Below are 20,406 nucleotides of genomic sequence, written 5' to 3'. Positions count from 1 at the left end.
AAAAAAAAAAAAAACATTCTCTCTCTCTCTTTTCTCTCCCTACTTTCTTACTACACCCACACATCGCAACTGTTGTGCACATACCGGTATTCACGGTAAGTTATTAACGCATGACAGCGTACTCTCGTTACACATTATAAGACACAGTTTCTCTATTCGCCAAAGATCGAGTGAGAGTCTTACGCGCGACTTGGACATACGTGTGTTTGAATATTCCAAGCGCGTACAAACGGTTGCGGGAAACTTTCGTAATTACCAATACACGAGAACGGATAATAACGCTCGATGGGATAATTATCGTCGTCGTCGTGCACCACAGATTTCGTCGCGGATAAGAGCGCCGCCTGTCGTGTTTATCATTTTATTAGCAAATTTCATTCCTGGATGTTGGGGTCTCCTCCGAGTTGAGCAACAAAACGTTTCCCACCGCGCCACTTCGGAGTGTCTATGTTTACGCTCTATGCGCAACTACATCAGAGCGCTACAACAATTGATGCGCATTATTATTAAAACAGAATTATATTGAAATCGACCAGAATTTTTATGCAAAAAGCATAAAAATATAAATTAATAAATACGAATAAAATGTAAATAAAATTTTTAATTTACTGAGTAAAGTTAATAAATCTTAAACAAAGTTGGTGAGATTTTTTGTGATTTTTCGACACGATAAAATTTAAACCGATATAAAGACGTACGTTTATTTCATATATTCTTATACAACTTACACAATATTTACATATTTTATATAAAAATTAATTTTAATTCGACACATTAACGCGAGTAAATGCAATAAGTTTGATTGCTTTCGGAATGCGGATGTTTTCGCTAAATCTCTGACAGTCTGCCACGAATCAAACGGGACTGGGTGAATTTGCATATAAATTTTGCTATCGTGCATACGATTAAAACAAACTCGTGCGGAATTGATTAGCGGAGAAACTGAGCAATATAATGCGCGCCAGTCGATAGTAGAATGTAACGTTCTCGCGTTTAAAGAACCATGACCAAGTCACACACGGAAACGAAAGCGTCGGCGGCACCTGAAAACGCGCCCCATTGATTCGCGACACTCCTCTTACACATATATCTTTGCTCTTTCTACCTCTCGCAATCTATCGTATTTACAAACAATCTTACGTATTATACTTATTTATTAAATAACTCCGCGCCGAGCTTTGCGCGCGCGGCGAGCGTAACATCTTGAACGCGGATCGGTTTGGATCCGTAACGAGCACAGCGGCTGTTTGCCCGAAAACGGCTATCTTACTCTTAATTAAATCGCCCTCGCACACAGTCGCAATATATAATTCACCAGTCAGCAAAACACACCGCCGGGTTTAATTATTTTCGTCGGATCTCTCCGAGGCGAGAGAGGCGCGCTCGCGCGCACTCACCTATTTATCGGTCTTATTTCATAAGCGGATATTATATCTCGACTCTGTAACGCCAGAGCGAATCGCTATTCAGCCCCGCTCGCTTTGTTCTAGGATCGCACTGTCGTGCTTTTCTGCTGCTGCCAATTATCCACGCCTTTGACGTCGCTAAGGCGCAAGTATTCGCTGGTAATGCGCCATAAAATACGACTTCGTATTTTCGTGGACTCTCCATTATACATAGATACGACGAACGGTTGTTGCCGCGTGCGAGAGATTATCGCGACTTTAAGTAGTCATGACTAAGTGGCGTAATATCAATTTCGACACAGAACGATATTTAAGCTGCCCCGCTATTAATTCCAACGCTATTAAATCGGTTTTTCAAACGCATTTGATACTTAAATCAAAGAAACGTATATAAGAAATAACGTGAGTTTTTTTTTTATATTTATATTACTGCGCTCTATTTCATACAACTTTCACCTGTAAACGTTAATATCGTATTCAACTACTATTTACTACGTAATTTAGGTACGATTCTTGCTATTGTATCTCAAAACGTTGATAACTATTTGTATTGCGCTAATATAAGTCCTGAGAAAAACTTTACGTAATTCCCGCGCGCAGAGTTCACGGAAGATAGACGAGTTTCTCACGCGTGTGTGCTGTTAAATGCGTTTGCACAAAGTCTACTGCTGTAGAGATTCGTCCTTCCTTCAACGACCGCGCGCACTGCTGATGTGAGTTTATCATTTATTTCCGATTGGAGTCCGCGAGCCGTGACGTGTCCGAAACCTTGACCCACCATTTTCCTCAAGTTGTCGTCTTCTGTCACTTTGTCGTTCATTCATCATCTAGTAGACGAAGTAGATGTAACCTGCAGCAAATTAAGTTTCGCTATCAAAATATTTCAAATATCTGATATAGAAAATAATTGGAAAATGTTGATTAATAAATTCCCTCGTTCGAGAAACAAGAAATATTTAATGCTACACAAATTATGTCACAACGAGTGTGAAGTAAAATTGACGAATTATTACTATAATATCTTTCGTTGCGAATTTGCGGAACTAAACGAAGCGAGGAAGATCGATTTTCGACCGCTTGCACTTCCGCTCAACGAGATACGTTGTTACGTAGGCGAATTTCGACAGATTCTTCGTCATCGTCGAGCCGCGACAAAATTGCTTTTCAACTTCCTCGATTTCCCTTGCGCAACCAAATTCTGATTTTCTTCGTCTTTCTCGTCGTTCTCTTCCTGTGTGTTCTTCTTATTTTCCTCACGTTATATCTCTCTACGGAGCATCATTTCTTGTGCGCGACGCGAATTTTCATCGCACCATTGGGAATTCTTCGGCGCAAGACCTACACCATGCCTGTGCGATTTCCATTTCCAATTGTCATAGTCGAAAGTCTCGCTCGCAGCGACTAATACTCGGAACACCTGAACGTCGCTAATGAGTAGCGAGGGTGATACCACTTCAAAGCCGCTAATTACAAGACCCTCGTCACCTTGTCTCGCCCGCCCTAGCAGCACTGACCTCATCCCTTTTGCCTACGCCCTTTGATTAGTAAGTGCTCGCTTTTCCGGTCCTCTGGCACTCTCTCTGTTTCTGTCTGTCTGTCTGTCTGTCTGTCACACACACACACGCACACGCACACGCACTCTCTCTCTCTCTCTTTCTCTTCCTTTCTCTCTCTCTCTCTCTCTCTGTCATTCTCACTCTCGTGCGGAAAACACACGTACTCGCACGCAGCGTCGATAATAAAGCCGACCGCGAAGCGAACAAGGGATCCGAATAGAACCCATTAGCACAGGGAGTCGAAAGGATTCTGCTCGCTCTGATTATAGTCAATTTAAACGCGAGAACGTCCCAACAATAAACGGTGGCAAGGAAGTCCTACTACTAGCTTGAAAACGATTTGTGTATTCAAAGAATAAACGTGTATGTACAATGTATGTGCAATTGCAGGTCGTATTGTTGACGACTTGAAAATCACCGTCGTCGGTTTTACACGATAATTACATACCCATTATGTGCAATTTTGCGCAAATTGCACAATTTTATCATTTTCCCATTCGATGCACGCATGATTTGACTTTCACTCACACACATCTCAATTGTACGACATTTATCTCTTAAAGAGAAATGTTGAAAGATTTGTTGTACAAAAAATGCTACATTAACATGAGATGTATTGCAACAAATATATACATATATATATATAACGCAAGATGTAATTAAGTTGCGATTAAATTGTACCTCGAAGCGAAACACCCACGTTGCCAGAATCGAACGAGTTCTGCAGCTGGTTAGTCAAATGTGCTGGAACTTTATTTTAGTTTTTTATATTCGGATCACTCTCCTATTAACTTTTTTTTTTTTTACTCACTCGCGCGATGTCTCTGCATCCGAAGTTCCAAATTAATGTCCCGTGAAAAAGTATTTAACGGAGATATCGTTAAGTTACGAGTTTGTTCCCGCGGGGAATACCGACGACGGGGAGTTTTTTTGAGGGAAAATTCGTTTTTTTCACGCCTTCTTCCTTTCAGTCTCAGATAAATTTCCGTCAAGAACGTCCGGAGGGGGTCACCAGGTTTTGCGTGTTGCGCGTAATTAAATGCGGATCGTCTGGTTTAATAACTATTAAAGGGAACGAACGGTCGTTCGAGCTCGCATCAACGTGTTTCACCGTCTATTATTTTGTTTGTTTAACTGCACACGATTTACGACACGCCTTTATGTTATTGAAACGAGATGTGTTCATTTGTGTGTTACAAAAGAATGTATTGTGAAAATTTAATTTGTCATATTTTGCAATTAAACTGTTCTATATAAATAAAACAAATATATAGAAGCGAAAATATTTGCAAATATTTGATTTTATTACTCTGATGAGATTAGGTTTAAAATTATGTAATTATCACAACATGCGCGTGTTAAACGGACATTTAACGCTTAGGAATTGCACGAGAATCTCGCCTGGTTCCTAAGCTATATTAATCCAGTTAGCGTAAACGTATTTCTGAGAGAAGCCGCTTTATTTCCTGCCGGGGAATTAAATTATACTTTACGCTCATTATCTCCTAACGGACTGGTTAATCTTTGAAGCTGTTCTGATAAAATACGTGGTTTTTCAGCTACAACATCTCGCGCCTTACTTTCGGGCTTTAACGTTCCTTCGTTCCTAAACGCGCCATGACGTTAATCACGTTTAATCGCCGAGATTCACGATGTTCTCTCTCTCTCTTTCTCTCTCTCTCGCGTGGCAATGTGCGTGTATTAACGAGCGCGAAATGTTGTAAGGTGCGAGATGTACAAGCTTTCCCTCGATATCCGGCACGTGTTTCTCCGCGAGGAAGAACATTTACATTCGACTGTCACATTCACTTCTTTTGTATCGCACACGCGAGTTTTACTTGTATCGTCGGCGGTGCCTATCGCGAAAAGTTTTAGAGATCGAAAGATAAAGTTTCTATTGTTCATATAGAGTTACTTAAAAATTTTTACACAACTCTCCGCACTTTACGAATACACGTTAAATTTTCTCAATTTTCTTGCAGTTTTGTAACTGATACATAAAAGACGTATCTATAGTGCGAGGTGTTTATAAGTTTTTGTCTGGCACAATTTGTGTTTACAATTGAGCAATTATTTTCCGGCGGAAATTGTAAACCGTCTTATGGTAACAATGCTGCGAGAGCCGTTTGTATCAACGCATTACGCATTGAGCGCGCGGTTATGTTCTTTCTGCGTTTCTTATATCGAATTGCACAGACGCTCAGATTGCTCAATCGACACGTTCTCACGCGTTTCGCTGATCGATAAGTATCGTTTTGTCGTTTTTCGATTGCTGAAAATATTTTTGATTATGTAGATATTCTATTTTTTTTGAGAATAATATCGATCACGACTTTTAACGGATAAAAATACTATTATATTTATCAACGACTCAAAAGATGTTATAATAAATTTTTTATAATCAATTATTCACTATTTTTAAGTAAAACTTTTGTTTTTTTTTAGACGGCAATTTATTAATTTCTTCAAAGAATTCTTGAAGATTATGACGAAAAACAAATATTGACAAAAGCCTTGAACCCATGCATCATTGAGAAAAGTTTTCTTATTCAATACATTTTGCATTAATCTGAACATTTACAAATATAATATAATAATTTCTGTCTTGACCTTCTCTTTATAATTGAACGCGGGAATGGATCCCCGCGTGAAAGAGAGATAATTGCTCGAACTTGACCGTGCGTGTGATCGTTGATCCCCGTTTATCTTACCTCTGTCTGTATTTCAGCATCCGAATAACGTGTGTCGCTGACCAAAAAGGCAACCTTGTCGCTTCGACGACCTCGTAACACCTGTTACGCGCAATGGAGTAACTTAAGTAAGGTTACGCGTTGTAAAACGAGTTTAAACCACACCGAGGCCATCGAATTCGCTTTCACCGAACCGTCGTCGTCGTTGTCGGGCGAACGCTCTCGCGCATGTTCCAAGGCTGGAAGATTCCCCGCACGAGAAAACCGGTATCTCCAGCTGCGTATCATCGGTTTCGCGGAAGAAGGAAGTACGAGGGTCCTTCTTCGCGTTCCTTTTCTCCCGCGATTGTTTTTGTTTCTTTTCAACCTCTTCCCTTCTTCTGCCGTCTCTCATTATGTCTCGTTATGCCAGTCTGATGAGTCTATCTCGATACGAAACGAACGCAGGTGCGAAGGACGAGGCGCGTAAAAATGAAAGCGGAGAGCGAGCGCGCTTAAAATTACCGGAAGAGACACATCACGTTGCCTTCGCGTTACGTCCGCGGAAATCGCGGATACGATTGCGCAAGAAAAACCTGTTCTCTGTGGTTCTACTAGCGCGCGTAGATTTCAGACTCAAATCGATGATCGTAGACGTAGAACCTGATCTCACTTTGTTCCTGCTTCGAACAGCTGACGGCAAACGGTTTGTATATGTGTGCGTGCGTGCGTGCGCGTGTATGTTGGACACCACTGACAAGGTTAATAAGATAATGATCTAGCGAAAGTTCCCGTTACGGGGAAAAAAAAAATAGTTTGTTGCTCACCGACGTGTAATCATAGACAGTAAAGAAGGGGAACGTACGATATTGAACATTTGCTTCGACATTTGCGGAGTTCAATTATGGTAACGTCAATTGCAGATATCAAATATGTATGTACATATATGTAATTTTTATATACTTACCTGCAGTCTTCTAGAATCATTACGTTACTTATATCTGTCAGTGCGTTTCTATCACATGCGATGGGAGTGCACCAGTTACTTAGAAAAAAAAAACCCCTCGTACCACATATTAGTATCGCGTCTCGCTGTTAACGATCGCGATCAAATCCGATCGCGCAATCCGAAGGGAGCAGCAATGAAGCGAGACACGTCGTGAGATTCGAACGTGCCTCGCGATCGTAACGTGCCCGCGTTGTAACGTCATAAAGTTTCCCGCGAGAACACGTAATGAGACGAGCCGATTGTCATCCTCGACGAGAGATAGCAGCTCACACCACATTAGCGCGTTCGCAAGACGACGACGACGTATCTCAGTCGAGATTCAAGGATCGAACACGTCGTCGTAGGAAGTAGCGAAATCGACCTTCGCGAGAACGTAATGGGGCGAGGGTAATGGGGAGGAAATTTCTGCGGTTTGCCAATTTGAAACTCAACCACGTGCATTGGACACGGTGGTTGGACTTGGGTAGTTTTAACTTTTTAACGAGCCAATTTGTCTTTGTTACATAATACGAGAGAAGAGGAGGTTGTCGAAATTCGTATGACGCTCACGCGTACGTACAATTTTTTTGCGATAATTGTCTAGCAGTAGTTTTTATTACATTTACAGCATATAGTTTTTTTAATATAACGCCATTGTAACAACTAAGGATGATGATCAAACAGTCGCACAACTTTTAATAACATAATTACGCATCTATATGTATTCTATTATATTTTATGTATATTATAATAATATTATAACGTTTTTCCAACATGCAATATTGCGCAGTTGCATTGAAACACATTCGATTGCATTCTGTTATATTAATTATTTAACTTTATATCAAAGAACCAGCAATGGCATTACAATTTTCTTTTTACACAACACTCGCAAAAACGCGTTTCAAACTCTTCATCCAGTGTTACAATTGAACACGCGCGTAGACGTTTTATGTAATTCCATTGCCGGTGTGTTTGAAGGTGTGTTAATGTGCGTTACTACGCATTGCGTGACTCTCTCCGAACAGCGTGTGAAACAATAAATGTCATAACAGTGATTGTGATACATGCACAACACCCTTGATGATAAAGAAGATTATAAAAAAGAGTTACGGGAAAAAAATTGCATACATCGTCGACGATGTTACTTCGGATGTGACAAATAATGAATCGTGTTTGTACATAAGTTGTGTGCAGAAGGTAACGGAAGAGGTAATTGCATGATCACGCGAGAGACATTAACTCTCTCACTTTTTTCTTTTTTTTTTTTTTGTCTTTTTTTTTTGTTTATTCTGTTATCCTTTGGTCTCGGCGACTCTTTGGGTTGCATTACATGCAGAAGTCGGTCATGTGAAGGACTCGTCGACTCGTGTTCCACCACCGATCCATTTCCCTTTCAATCTTTTTGTTTTGTTTTTTTTTGTTTTTTTTTTTGCTTTATTTTGGTTTTGGTGCATCAGGATTTTGTTTGATTCTCAGAACCTGGCGAAATTACCTGTGTGTGGCGGCACGAATCCATATCCGCTCGCGCCTACAACGACGCCGCTGGTGTCGGCCGAATTGGGTGGCGGTCCAGGTGGGAATAATATCGGACCTGTCAAAAGACAAAACAATCGTGATGTCAGATGCATTCACACATTTTCTCTTCAACGTCTTGTAAGATCGCTCTCATTGTTCGTCGCGATGTCAGAAATTTTACATTTGCGTGTAAAGACTGCAGGCTACATATAATAAATTAAATCATACGAGAAAAAAGAAAGCGCACAATACTCTTAGCGCAAGTTTTTTTTTTTTGTTTTAAAAGATCTATTGTTCTAATAATATTCTCAATCATCGGTTCGCAATTGCTTATTGCAATACAATAACACGTTAGAATAAATACTGGTTTACTTCGTGAACTTGATAAGCTATAGAGATATCGCAAATGATACTTTGATCTTTATCGAAGTTGTTCAACGATTGACGGATTAGAAACTTGCTCGATCCGATTACGACTGTTAGTCCTCACGGTCATTGGGACAAAACACAATGTTTAATTATATGTTTAGTCATGAAATAGAAAAAACATCGTAATATTAATATATTATTTAAATGTTAATCTATTTAAAAATGTAAATTTTTCACATTTATCTTCAGACTAATAATAATACTAATTTTTAATACCGCTGATATTTTATTTTACCGATTATTGTAAGATATGAAGCGTATATTATCCGCTCGTTAGTTATTCTTTTTGTAGTTACATAATGTGCTTTCAAAGATCAGCGGAAATTATTGTCATCATGTTTTACTAAAACAAGACAATAATTTTACTCTTTCAGCACATTCGAAGATAATATTAAAACGTTACTTCTTCTAACTAACGATCGTTTAAAACGAAAATTATTTGAAAATTGCTTGTAATTTAAAACGTGTATCTTATATTATATTACAACGAACTTGTGATCGGTTCTACTCTAATAGCAGTGTTACGTGATATTGAAGGAAAGTTCCTTTTATACACATCTCTTGTGTGGAAAAGCAGTGAAAATCTCTTCTAACACGGAAGTTATTTCTTTCATAATCGTATCATTAATCAATTCATGATAATAGGTACGGTCTTTACTCACACACACACACACACACAAGATTGATTAAAATAATTATCTTACCGCGCGGATAACAGATTTCAATGTCTTACGTCTTCTTTCTGTCATTCGCGACGAAGTAGCGGGAATAGAATAGCAAACACGCGCGTTCTTTCATGAATAATCGCTATGAATATTTAGCAGCAATAAAAAAGAAAAGAAAAAGACAAACGGACGATTAATTCAACTGATTTAGGCTTCCGATGTTGCGCTAATGATCGCGCAGACTCTTTGTCATCTCGGTAATCTCGGTATAATGCCGATCTATATAGCATAAGACGGATTGTTAATCGGAAGCGTTAATCGTTTCTTCTAATGACGCGATTCAATTGGAAGTTTTGTTACTGGCGTAACAAGAACTACAGAAATTTTTTTAAAATGCATGAGCTCGAAAAACAAGTATATATATCGCGCAATATAAATGTGGATAAGTTGTATGTAAATAGTACGTTCCGCCAGAATTCTATTGCGTGCAAGTTGAACGTTAGAATCGCGCGCGTTGGCGAATTAATATGTGATTTATATGACCGCTTGTTCAACATACCGTCAGACGGATAATACACCTCGCTATATTTATTGTACGCGCAGTTGAACTTGACACTCGTTTCAAAACCGTTACAAGCACGTTTCAACGAGTGGCAAAGATCGCATATCCTTGTGCAACTCGCGCAATACAAGTGCCATTTAAACAAGCAGCTCCATTAACTTCATTTCTTAGAAATTAGATATTGACACCTATTACATTTCGAATCTTTTAATGACCGTATATAATAATTAAGAACAAAAAATGTATCAGAATAGATTTACAGACAAATGTGATCCTCAAACATATACGTATGATCCTTGATAAATAAGTTATTGTAAAGAAAAAAAAACTATTTCAACGATCGGAGAGTTATGTCGAAAATTCTGCTATAAAATTCATGATATTCGCGATACACGTGTATGAAAATGACTGACTTTCTTTTCGTTATGTATGCACGTGTGTTAAATGTTGCAGCTAGCATCGTTGTTCCGGTAAAAGTTTTCCACATCATCTAAGCGGTAATAGTTTTGTAGTAGCGAGACTCTACGCGATTGTCCAAGCTTGTTCTTGCTCGCAATCGATCGTTTGATTATAACACAAAGCGCTCCAAAGAACATTCCTTTTATATCTTACATGTATATCTTTACGGTTCGGTAGAGTAAAATATAAGCGTGATAAAAACAATGGTCATTATACAATCTTTGCAGACTAAACAAATAAGAGCGACACTAATTCAGACATGTGACAGAACATGCGTCTGCATTTATTAAAAGAAATATTATTCGTGGAGATAAAACGCGTTTCTCAACTTGTAATAACCAGTTTTGCTACACATAATTATCGTTTTTTTTTTCTAATTATACAAAATTTATCGCACAACTTTTTTTGTTGCGAAAAAAAGTGAGAAAATATAACAAAGAATTTACTTCGATATTAATCTTATCGCTAATTTACATTGTTCGCGTTAAAATTGTGAATTGTTATGTAATCGCAACGGTAACATTATGGAGATTGTTATCGTGTAAAATGCAACACAAGATTTTTTTTTTCATATTAATGCGGTATACACAAAATAATTATAATTATACCTTGTTACATCTTTCGATAACATCGTGAAACGCGAGAATCTGTTTCCGAGAAATCTTTCGTGTCGAGGAAGAACTTTCGAACGAGATTCAAGAATTTTACGCGAGCGCATTAATCAGAATGCACTATTATTATTTTGCAAATAACACGAGGCAGTTTCTTTCAGGTCTATGCAAATAGAGAAAAACATAATAAAAAAAATTGTCGTAATTGCACGTGATTTTCAGTTTCCCGATGCAGGATAGACTAGTAAAGCGGAGATTTTTTCGAATTGTTCCATAAATCTCACCAAGTACTTCGAGAAGTCTGCAATAACAGCGCATAGACAAAAAAGAAAAAAAAAGAAAAGGATTGTTTCGCAATCGCAATTGTTTCGCAATGAGCAATCAAAGATTGCGAGTAATTACGCACCGATAAATTATCTTTGAATTATGCAAATTGATGTAGCTTGCAGTTGTAGAAACGCAAAAATCTTATTATACTTCTTTGATCTCATCAGAGGGATTTTTTAATAAATAACTTGCCTCTGTTCGATCTTGGGTCTCTCATTACTGCGATTTGAGAGTACGGACTAAATCCCGCGAAGAAGTGCCTGAAATCCTGGGCCGAGGCAACCGCGAGGATGGCCACGACGAATGCGACTAGAATTATCTGCAACAACAAATGTACACGCTCGTATTGTATTCCGATTTTATCCAATTTTTTCACAAAAACACACAAAAGTGTGTTTCATTAAGGTTTAAATTAGTCGTTTCCTCATATTCTTTTTCATCACACATCTCATACGCAATACAAAACAAATAAAGACGTTTCGCAAAAAAGATCGCAAATCTGCGACAATAGATAAGAGTCTCGTGTGTGGAAATCACGAGAAGCAAGAAATTTTTAATTTTTTTTTACAATTTTTCATTTGTTCACATAAATTGAGAAAATGTAAAAAATGACGCAAAAATTAATGTAAGTAAGAAAGAAAACAGCAGATCTAACTCAGACGCGTTTCCAAGTTTTTGTTACAAATATTTTCAATTAAAAATCCTCAATTTAATATTGATTTTCAATTAAGTTACACAAAACTGTCGTAGAATTTGTTCTAATAAATCGGCAGACGCAGAACGTAATCAAGATTCATTCCCCATAACACACACACGTTCAACGTAAATTTACACAGACTCAGGTAACAGATAGGACGAGGAAACGTTAAAGAATTACGAAAAAATATATATTTCACTGCATCCGCAATAGTCAGTCAAAAGCGCTCTCTCGCGTAATGACTAATCATCACACTCGGGATTCTCGGGTGAGGCAACAGCTGCTTGACGAAACTTGCTTTCTGTAACGCGAACATACGAACGAGAATCAACCGCGAGGATAATTTCCCTCGTTTTGCACACACAGCTGTCCGAAAATTAACCGTCATTGTGATAATTGTCGATATTTTATAGCGCCAAGCCTAGCCTGTCAGGTGCTAAATAATGACACTACCCGCATAATGATGCTAAGCACAGGTTTTGAATTATCGAGATAGGCTTTGGAGCGCGTGCAAAATGTTGGGCGCAGCGTCATCGTTGAAAATTGCGCGCCGTAAAGACCGGAATTACATCCCTTTGCTTACAGCCTACGCTGTACGCGTGCTCTCCGATCCTTGAAGTTATATCGCTCGTATAACGAAGTTGCGTGACAATTTTTACGACTGATCGATCGACTGACCAAGCTTCTAATCTACAATTTACAACGTGGGCAAAAGAAAATTTACGACGCACCGTAACACACTTTTCCAACTGCTCTGTAAAATTACTCACAAGCGAATGTAGGACTTCTACGCTTTTTCGTTATTGCATCGAAAAGATTTGTATTTTAAAACTTAATTAAAAATAATTTCGTAAAAAAAAAAAAAAAACTAGACACGTGTGGTTGAAAGCGAAGATGAAGCGAAATTGTGTGATGCAAACGCGCACGGATGAAAATCCACAGTATCGCTCTATAAACTCCAATGAATTTTGCGCGCATTCGAGATAGGTTCGAAATAATGCAACACAGATCTTCGACGAGCCTTAGTTTCGTTTCCTTCTCGTACCTTACGCAAAGCCCGACGAAATCATTACGGTCGATTTACGATTCTCTTCATTCGAAGCATCAAAGAGATCGCTGAAGGACACCGTTTCTCGCAATTACGGAACCGGCTCTCTCCGTGCAATCATCGGATAAAGGTTATTATCTCAATCGTCGGAACACGATCGTTGGTACAATGCGAGTCTGCTTGCGGTTTGTTTCCTCCGCTAGAGACTTCTGTATCAAAGGCAAGGTGAGGCCGCCAGCCACGGCCACTTTCCGTCGAGAGTGACTTTTTGCGTGACTTTCTTTCGCGTCGCGGAGCCAATGTCAAGGTGGTATTGGCTTGATAAAAAATTCGACTATCATTCGACAGTGTTTCGCAATCGTTATTTGTTTAAAAATTCGGCATAAATCTATTCCGTACGTAAATAAATTCATTTCGCGTCGAAACTAATGTTCGAAATCTCGAGATCGACGGGGTTTTGCTGTGATTGTCAGAATTCTGAGATTTAAATTGCGAGAATTGATTTTTATTGTTATTTTTATATGTAAGAAAACGGAGTCGGCACGTCGTCATCGGTGGAAAATTAACGTCGGTCACGATATTTATACGCAGCGCTATAACTATTTTTCCTCTCGACGGTTCGGACGTGTGGAATTCCGATCGATTTGGATTGTTATCTCGCGAGTTTGAACGCAATAACGTCGATTCTTAAGCGTAATTGACCGATAGAAGGTCGCGCAACGATATATAAATGAGGTTGAACGTTATTCAACGAAACGGGCATATCTCTTTCTCTATAGAGTAAACACATCGATCGAAGAGAGACATGTTAACGGCGTAGGTTGAGCCGCGAAACGGCACAAATTGACAGTAGTTTTAATTAATTTAAAAACGACCATTAGAGGAGAATATAAAGGCGCGCTTTGCCGCGCTTTCGATTTTTTCAGCGAGATGAAACGCACGCTTTCTTGTTTCTGATTATTATCGAGTGTAGAGACACGTGTGTGTTCACTTCGTAAATTGGTCATGTATAATAGCCAATAATCTATTTCGTCGAAATCGACGAAACGAGGTAGCCACGCAGAGTTGTCGCAAATACACATTTTTACAACAAAACACATTAAACAACTAGATATATCTTTATATATATATGTATGCGCGTGTGTGTGTGGAAAGTGCGATAATAACGCACAGAAGTAAGTCCATTTACAATATTAACATTAATGTTTTCCTCGAAACTGTCCAATTGAAAGGATCTTTATCAAAAACTTTTCGTGTTCCTTTTAGGATATCACACTCACGCGCGCGACACAGTTAGACACAAAAATCGGAGACGGTATGACACGAGAATTAATCTGATTACACGTAATTACACGAGCAACCTCGCGATTCGAAACTTATATTGTCTCGCATCATATATTATCGTACTTCTGCGCCCGAAGCAATTTATCTTCGCACATCGAGACGGTGAAGTGTCATCTCTCGTTGAGTGAGACGACAATAGAACCTTCAGACTGGAAGATCACGCTCGCGATTATACAATACAAGGGTCAATCGTGCGGAAATTCGATAACACAACGCGAGAAAACAGAGTCGAGAGAATTTAGAAAGAGAGTTAGCCGGGCGCGGCGTGTTACTCGGTGGCATCGCCGTTTCTGTGCGAGGTCGCCTACAAAGTAAGTATACGACACACATGTGCGTAATACCGTGACCGGGAGATCACACCGGCCTGATATCTCCGCGAATAAAGCAGATGATTGCGAGGAAAAATCTACGATCGCGCGCGATTTCGAGCTTTGCTTGTGCGCGAAAAGACGCGAACTCCACGCCCACAAACAATTTGCTTTACGACCGCGAATTTTACTATCGCCCGAGATTGACGGATCGACGGCGTTCTATATAGCGTCTCGTGTGATTGTTCTCCACCGCGCTCGAAGTTCGCACCCCGCGACGTTCGTTATTACACCGTTTTACAGAAAAAAATGCGATAGAACGAACGACATTTTATTACGCGAGCGGTATTTCACTTCGCGTTTTGTTTTTTGTTCGCGTCGTCTCCGGACGATTAATCGAACGCGAGACGCGACGCCGATGAATATTCATCTTCTGTGATATGATAACTCATACATCGCAAACGCGTCACCGATATTTATGGGATTAGAAGAATCCTCGCTTTTTCATTGATATTGCACAGAAACACGTGCGTATAGATATCAGCTGTGTGTGAAAATCGGATCTGCTGAGAAATGTAAAATATCTAATTGTTCTGTGATTTATCCTAGACATTTGTGTATTGTAGTGTTGGTGTTCGTATTAACCGTGTAATTGTTTGTAAGAATAATAAAAACCATGTGTGTGTGAAGTTGATTCTTTGATATCTGCAAAAGACCGGTAATCATTAATATTCCTTTTAGCGATCGTGACGTTTGTTTCAAACACTGTAACAAATCACTTAATCACTCAAACTGACTGATTATTCTGTTATATCAAGTCATCAAGATAAAGATTCTATTGATTATCTATATTTTGACACGACAACGACGTGTCAATTATTCTATTATAATTTTTATCCGAGTGTCTCGACAGGAATCAACTTGAAATGAAAAAAGATAACAAACCGGTGTGATAGACTTGATTTCGCTGATCTCTACACCGCCTGCATCTATAATTTTTACTAGTATTATTACGTCAACGAGAACGTATATGTGTATATCCTGACCGCTGTGTTATGTAACACAAATTTGCGTTCTATTTTGTATTAAAATATAGTGATAGAGAAAATCGGTGAATTTAGTGCCTTGTGATATTAATATTACATAATAACGTGTGTCTAATTGGTAATATCTATGTTAATAAAACAACACAAACCTCGTGTTACGTTAACTCGATACTTAAGTAAGCTTAAGACAATTTATTGAGTCATTGAAAAGAATCTTGTTTTTTTTTGCGATACATGCACTTTAAATGGGAAGCAAAGTTTTTGTTGCATTTCGTTGTGCTATTAAATTTATACTATCCGCGTTGTCAGTGATCTTACGTCGAAAACAGAGGTTCACATCCTCGGGCTACTGTCTAAGGAGTATATTTTCTGTAGCACTTTGCGATAGTACGATCAGATACTTGGCATTGTCTGTTTATTAAAAGCGTACTTCCGCGTTTAAGCGTCGAGTGTAACGAACCATACTCGACTATTTCCGGAAGAACTTTTACACGCGATTAATGTTACTCGATGTTAGTCAAATTACGTCTATATTTTCAAGAACATTTAAATGCGCATAAGAGCGATATCGAGATTCCTTTCTTTTAACGGATTTATTGCTGTATAAAAAGTGATAAATAAACGTGATTTTAATTATTAATAAACGTGTAATAGAAAGTAGTGATGCAATATTGTATTAGGTGGGTCACTTGTATGTCCGTGCATATAATTTATTTACATTTTATACGTACGTATAATTACTGATATGGAAAACAAAAACAGAATTAAATTAAAATCTAATTTGTTTCTATGTTATTTGACGTCAACATTGCTTACAATTACCCCGCTGGTTTATGTTTCTTTTCATTACAGCGAAGCTAATTAGTTAAAAATTTCTTTCGTAGTTACGTCAAATTACAAATCGCAACATCTCGCGCGCGCGCGCGTGTGTGTGTGTGTTCATTCTATCAAATACAACTTCTAAAAAAAAGAGGAATGTCAAACGAACTCTTCCAATATATTATGAAACATCTTCCTCCACATATTTGTACTTCGTTGCCGAGATTTAAGTGCTATTTTCGAGTTTTGATTTCCAATAGAAGTATGTGCAATTATCCTTGTCGGAGCAAGGCAACTTGTCAAAATTGACAAGTTAATGACAGTATCGCTTCACTATATTGCACAGGTCGCGAGAAATGTGTTTGAGCAATGTTAATACACACTCTAGTTTGCGGAGATCAATTGCGATTCGATTGCAAATGTTAATGTTTAACGCGTAAAAAGGAATTATGTCGCTATGTTAAGCTGCAACTTGCGACTTCACGAGCTATTTGGTTTCCACCTACTTGCCTAACATGTCACAATTCGTTACGCCAACGATACGGCGAAGTAGGTATACAGTTTAGCCGTGGATTTCAGTGCCCGCATGAAATTTCTTTTTTAACATGAACATGCAGGTACGCGATCGGCAATTTCCTCTTTCTCACGAAACCCGACAGCGAGACAAATCTGATCAATATTAGAGAAAAACTCTCTTTTACAATGATTACATAATAATCTGATGTTCAATCGCAGAAAATCGCAGCTCTACGTTGAAAAAGAAGAAAGTGTAAAGTATATCGGACTAGGAAAACCTATTGTTTAACAAGAATGTTGAAGAGATTCTTGGAATATAGAGAGAGGTGAAAAATTATACGGTGTTCGAACGAAGGCATCTCGGTGTAACAACGCCTCTTTTGCGAAGAAAATAAGTGTTATTTTTTCCGCGCTTCTTTTACGAGCCGAAAGGCGCGCTTTCTTGCAAAATTGATTCGATGCGCACGTCGTTGTATGGAAAAATATTGATAAGCAATTAAATCAACAACTTACAAAATGTAACTCAAACAAGTACTCACTATTGGGTTGGTCAAAAAGTCTTTTCGTAATTTCGTATTAAAATTCATATTAAAATACGAAAAGACTTTTTGACCAACCCAATATTAGGCGAAATATTGCAAAAAAAATATTTTTATTATTATCATCATAATGAAATTACTGTTTTGCGCTTAGAATTTAAAACTTCTAGAAAAAAAAATGTTGTTCTAAGTGTGTAATCAAGATGAGTTGACAGTAGACTTTAATTAGGACTCGGTTCTCTCCGACCGCGCTCGAGCACGACTCGAGTGCGATAAGCAAGAGTAATATGAGAGCGCATCATTTTTACGCATCACATGAGTAAAGTAACTACCAAGTGAAAGTTCACACGCTAAAGAAATTCATCCTATTCGAGAAACAAGCTTGTTTACGTCTACGATAGTGTTACAAGAATTCCTCTTTTGGCAGTAGGCCAGCTATTATCTACAACAAAGAAGGTCGAACTGTGAGATTTAGTAATCAATACTACTTACTTGTAAAGTTAACGATAGATTGTACGCGTAATCTCTTGTGTGTGTGTGTGTGTTAAGTGATTCTCGTAAAATTTATAAATAAAAAACACCAATTTGTTGTTTGACACTTCAACAATCGAGTGATTTTTTGACAATATTCAAATCTACGACTTAAATCAAATCATATCGCGCTGTCGTTTAACATTTTGAAACATATGTACCTATCCGAACTGATAGAGGTCACTTAATACATTTACAAATATAGTCGTCGAACATCTTCCCGGTAGCAGTTACTCTTCGGTACGTGCATGCGTTACGTAACGTGTGAATGATCCGAAGCCGATCGCATGTGTCGGTTTGCCAACAACGATCCAACAGCCTGGGGCAAGGCCGTAGACCTGTCCCGCCACAGGCTAGAATCTCGTGAATGAACTATTACATGTGATATTTGCGGATTCCGTTTGCCAGACAGAGAGACAGACATCTTCTCCATAAAAAAAACACGTCACTGCTTCCTTCCGTTTTGTTTAAATGTTTCATTTGCAATTGATGCAAAATACTTTTAGCAGACGAACTTGATGGTGATCAACCAAATGTCACGTATGACTTTATATTTACGAACACCTTCCTTGAAAGAAAAACTTTTACAGATTCTGTTTCTTATCTATTTAACTCGTAATGGCTAATTAAAGGCGCGTTGATCTTACAGCGTTGATTAAACGAAAACCCGGAATCTAGGATAATTGACACACAAAAGCATTGTTGTTGTAACAATAAATTAGATCGCGACGGCTCGCAGTCCACTTTACAACTATAATTAACGCAGCGAATCTGAGTAATTCGTTTTCCAACAAGCCTAGACTAGTGGAAAAGCGTGTTTTACTTTATTATCGAACGCAAGGTACCGGAAATAAGAACGTAGAAAGTCGAGTTAAAAGACAGTTAAGATCGAATATTTTTGTTTTTACAACGAAATGATGTAAACGTTCTCTCATCCCGTTTTAATATATTACGCTTGCAAATGAATCTGAAATAGACTTCGGATTTGTTATGGGAAAATAACACTGAGTGTTAAAATCTCAATACGACGATCGTGTGAGTACGAAAGTTTTGTTTAAATAAACCGTCACAGCTGTGACGAGCAATCTAAGTAAAATTAAACAGTACGAAGATCAACAAGTTCCTTTAATCATCTTTAAAGGTTAAAAAAAATTCTCCGAGTGTATCACTTTCTAATTTTTCACACATGTAAATTGAAACTTAGTAACACACACATACCTGGTCGCGCACACTAGTCTCACTAGTCTAGAACTATAAGCACACTTTCGAGATCGACTCTCGTTACACGCGTCACGTACAAAAATAAGAAACCGGAAAAAAAAAATTATATTTTTTGTTTTGGACAATCTCTCTCTCTGTTCTTTTTCTTATTATCTCTCACGAGGTTTACTGACACTTTTAGCGTTGCATCCGTAGACACGCCGATTACTTACGATTCTCATTTCTCTTTCTCTCTGGATCTCTTTCCCCCGAATCTGCCGCGAGTCGGAACAAGCGCGTTTCTCCGCGTTCCCGTGTGCCGTGCACAAGTCGGCCGCCAACTGCAGTTACACTCTCGTTAAGCGTCCGAGTCTAGGAGTCTAGCGCACGGTGGTGTTGCCACCTGTCTTCGCGGGGGTTACGTTCTCGTTGTGTAGCCACGGATGGTAGGGAGCGCACTCCGAAAAGAAGCGCGTTTACTACTTGTGTTGCCGATTGTCTGAGCAAAACGGAGCAAGATTCCCCTAGAGATTGATCCGAAGTGTTGGAGGCGCACAGCTGCTGTTCGTTTTAGCGTAGAGGACCGTTTGACTTCAGGTGGGGACCGATCCTGAGACTTATATGTCGCCGTTGGAGGCCATCCGCATACCGACGTCTGTTCCCCCTCGTTCGATTCGTTTACCCTTTCAAGGGGCGCGAGTGATGGTCAAGGTAATCTTCGCCTCACGGGGATACACGAGGACAGGAAGCAGCCACGCGAGAGAGGTGTAACCGCAAATTTTTTGTAAACTGACGGATTGATTCGATGATTTTCGATTGGAGTGAGTCACGACAAGGAAGAAGAAAAAGTCTTTGGATATATATGTATATATGTATATATATATATATACTGCATCGGATATGTATATGTACACATATGTACATATAATATATGAGACGGTGAAAGTATCCTTCGATATAAGTAACTCCATATCTCAAAAGTATAGCTAAAAAAATTTGTGTGCGTTTAATATTGTTGAAAATCGATGAATATATATAATATAAATACGTATATAACAAATATGTAATATGAATAAAAATTGCTAATTTTTACATATTATTTGAATTATTATATACATTATATATAATAGTTATACATATGAATTATTATATATTTAAATTATATACA

General features: G+C 38.5%; 1 protein-coding gene across 1 annotated transcript; it reads right to left on the bottom strand.

Annotated features, from left to right (window-relative positions):
- Positions 1-777: 777 nt before the first annotated feature.
- LOC109857234 lies at positions 778-19,824 on the bottom strand. Its single transcript, XM_020433374.1, has 4 exons — positions 19,472-19,824; positions 11,383-11,509; positions 8,115-8,213; positions 778-2,256 (listed from the first exon to the last, which is right to left on the bottom strand). The coding sequence occupies exons 1-4, from the start codon at positions 19,478-19,480 to the stop codon at positions 2,234-2,236; spliced, it is 258 nt and encodes an 85-aa protein (XP_020288963.1). The 5' UTR covers positions 19,481-19,824; the 3' UTR covers positions 778-2,233.
- Between the last annotated feature and the right edge of the window lie 582 nt (positions 19,825-20,406).

Source organism: Pseudomyrmex gracilis, unplaced genomic scaffold (genome assembly GCF_002006095.1).
Source record: "Pseudomyrmex gracilis isolate BER0280 unplaced genomic scaffold, ASM200609v1 scaffold_152, whole genome shotgun sequence".
In the NCBI taxonomy this organism is placed as follows: domain Eukaryota; kingdom Metazoa; phylum Arthropoda; class Insecta; order Hymenoptera; family Formicidae; genus Pseudomyrmex; species Pseudomyrmex gracilis.
Note: the sequence above shows the minus strand (reverse complement) of the source record. Positions and strands in the feature narration are given on the sequence as shown.